A 549-nucleotide genomic window follows, 5' to 3' on the forward strand; every position below is an offset into this window, starting at 1 on the left:
CGCGGGGGGCTGGCAGGCTGCATCGCACAAGCTGTCGCACTGGGGCCAGCCTGATTGTGCCCATTGGTCATTGCCTTCTGCTTCCCCAGATCCAGCCCGACGGCGTCACGCTGAAGTACAACGACTATGCCTGGAACAAGGTACGGCCACAGGCAGCTGCAGCCCTCCACAGCTGTGGGGGGAGCGGGGCACCAAGCCAGTTCCTGGGGCTGGCAGGCTGCATCGCACAAGCTGTCGCACTGGGGCCAGCCTGATTGTGCCCATTGGTCATTGCCTTCTGCTTCCCCAGATCCAGCCCGACGGCGTCACGCTGAAGTACAACGACTATGCCTGGAACAAGGTACGGCCACAGGCAGCTGCAGCCCTCCACAGCTGTGGGGGGAGCGGGGCACCAAGCCAGTTCCTCCTGCCCTCTCCATGGAGCCGAGCCTCCTGCAGGCCCCCCTGCCCGACACGCCCTCCTCTCAAGTCTGCTGTCGAGCAGGGCAGGAATGTGCCCTTCCCCAGCATAGCTCTGGAGCAGGCCAGGCACCCATGGGTGCTGACACT

At 64.7% G+C, this 549-nt stretch overlaps 1 protein-coding gene across 1 annotated transcript in view; it reads left to right on the top strand.

Moving 5' to 3' along the window:
* CTSA (cathepsin A) overlaps positions 1–549 on the top strand; it is a gene marked incomplete at its 5' end in the record, with an annotated part of 4,098 nt that overhangs the window by 417 nt on the left and 3,132 nt on the right. The window contains one exon of the mRNA XM_010282597.1: positions 90–140. Coding sequence (XP_010280899.1) covers positions 90–140 — 51 coding nt within the window. The remainder of the gene's footprint in view (positions 1–89; positions 141–549) is intronic.

The sequence above is a fragment of the Phaethon lepturus genome, unplaced genomic scaffold (assembly GCF_000687285.1).
Source record: "Phaethon lepturus isolate BGI_N335 unplaced genomic scaffold, ASM68728v1 scaffold26672, whole genome shotgun sequence".
Lineage (NCBI taxonomy): Eukaryota > Metazoa > Chordata > Aves > Phaethontiformes > Phaethontidae > Phaethon > Phaethon lepturus.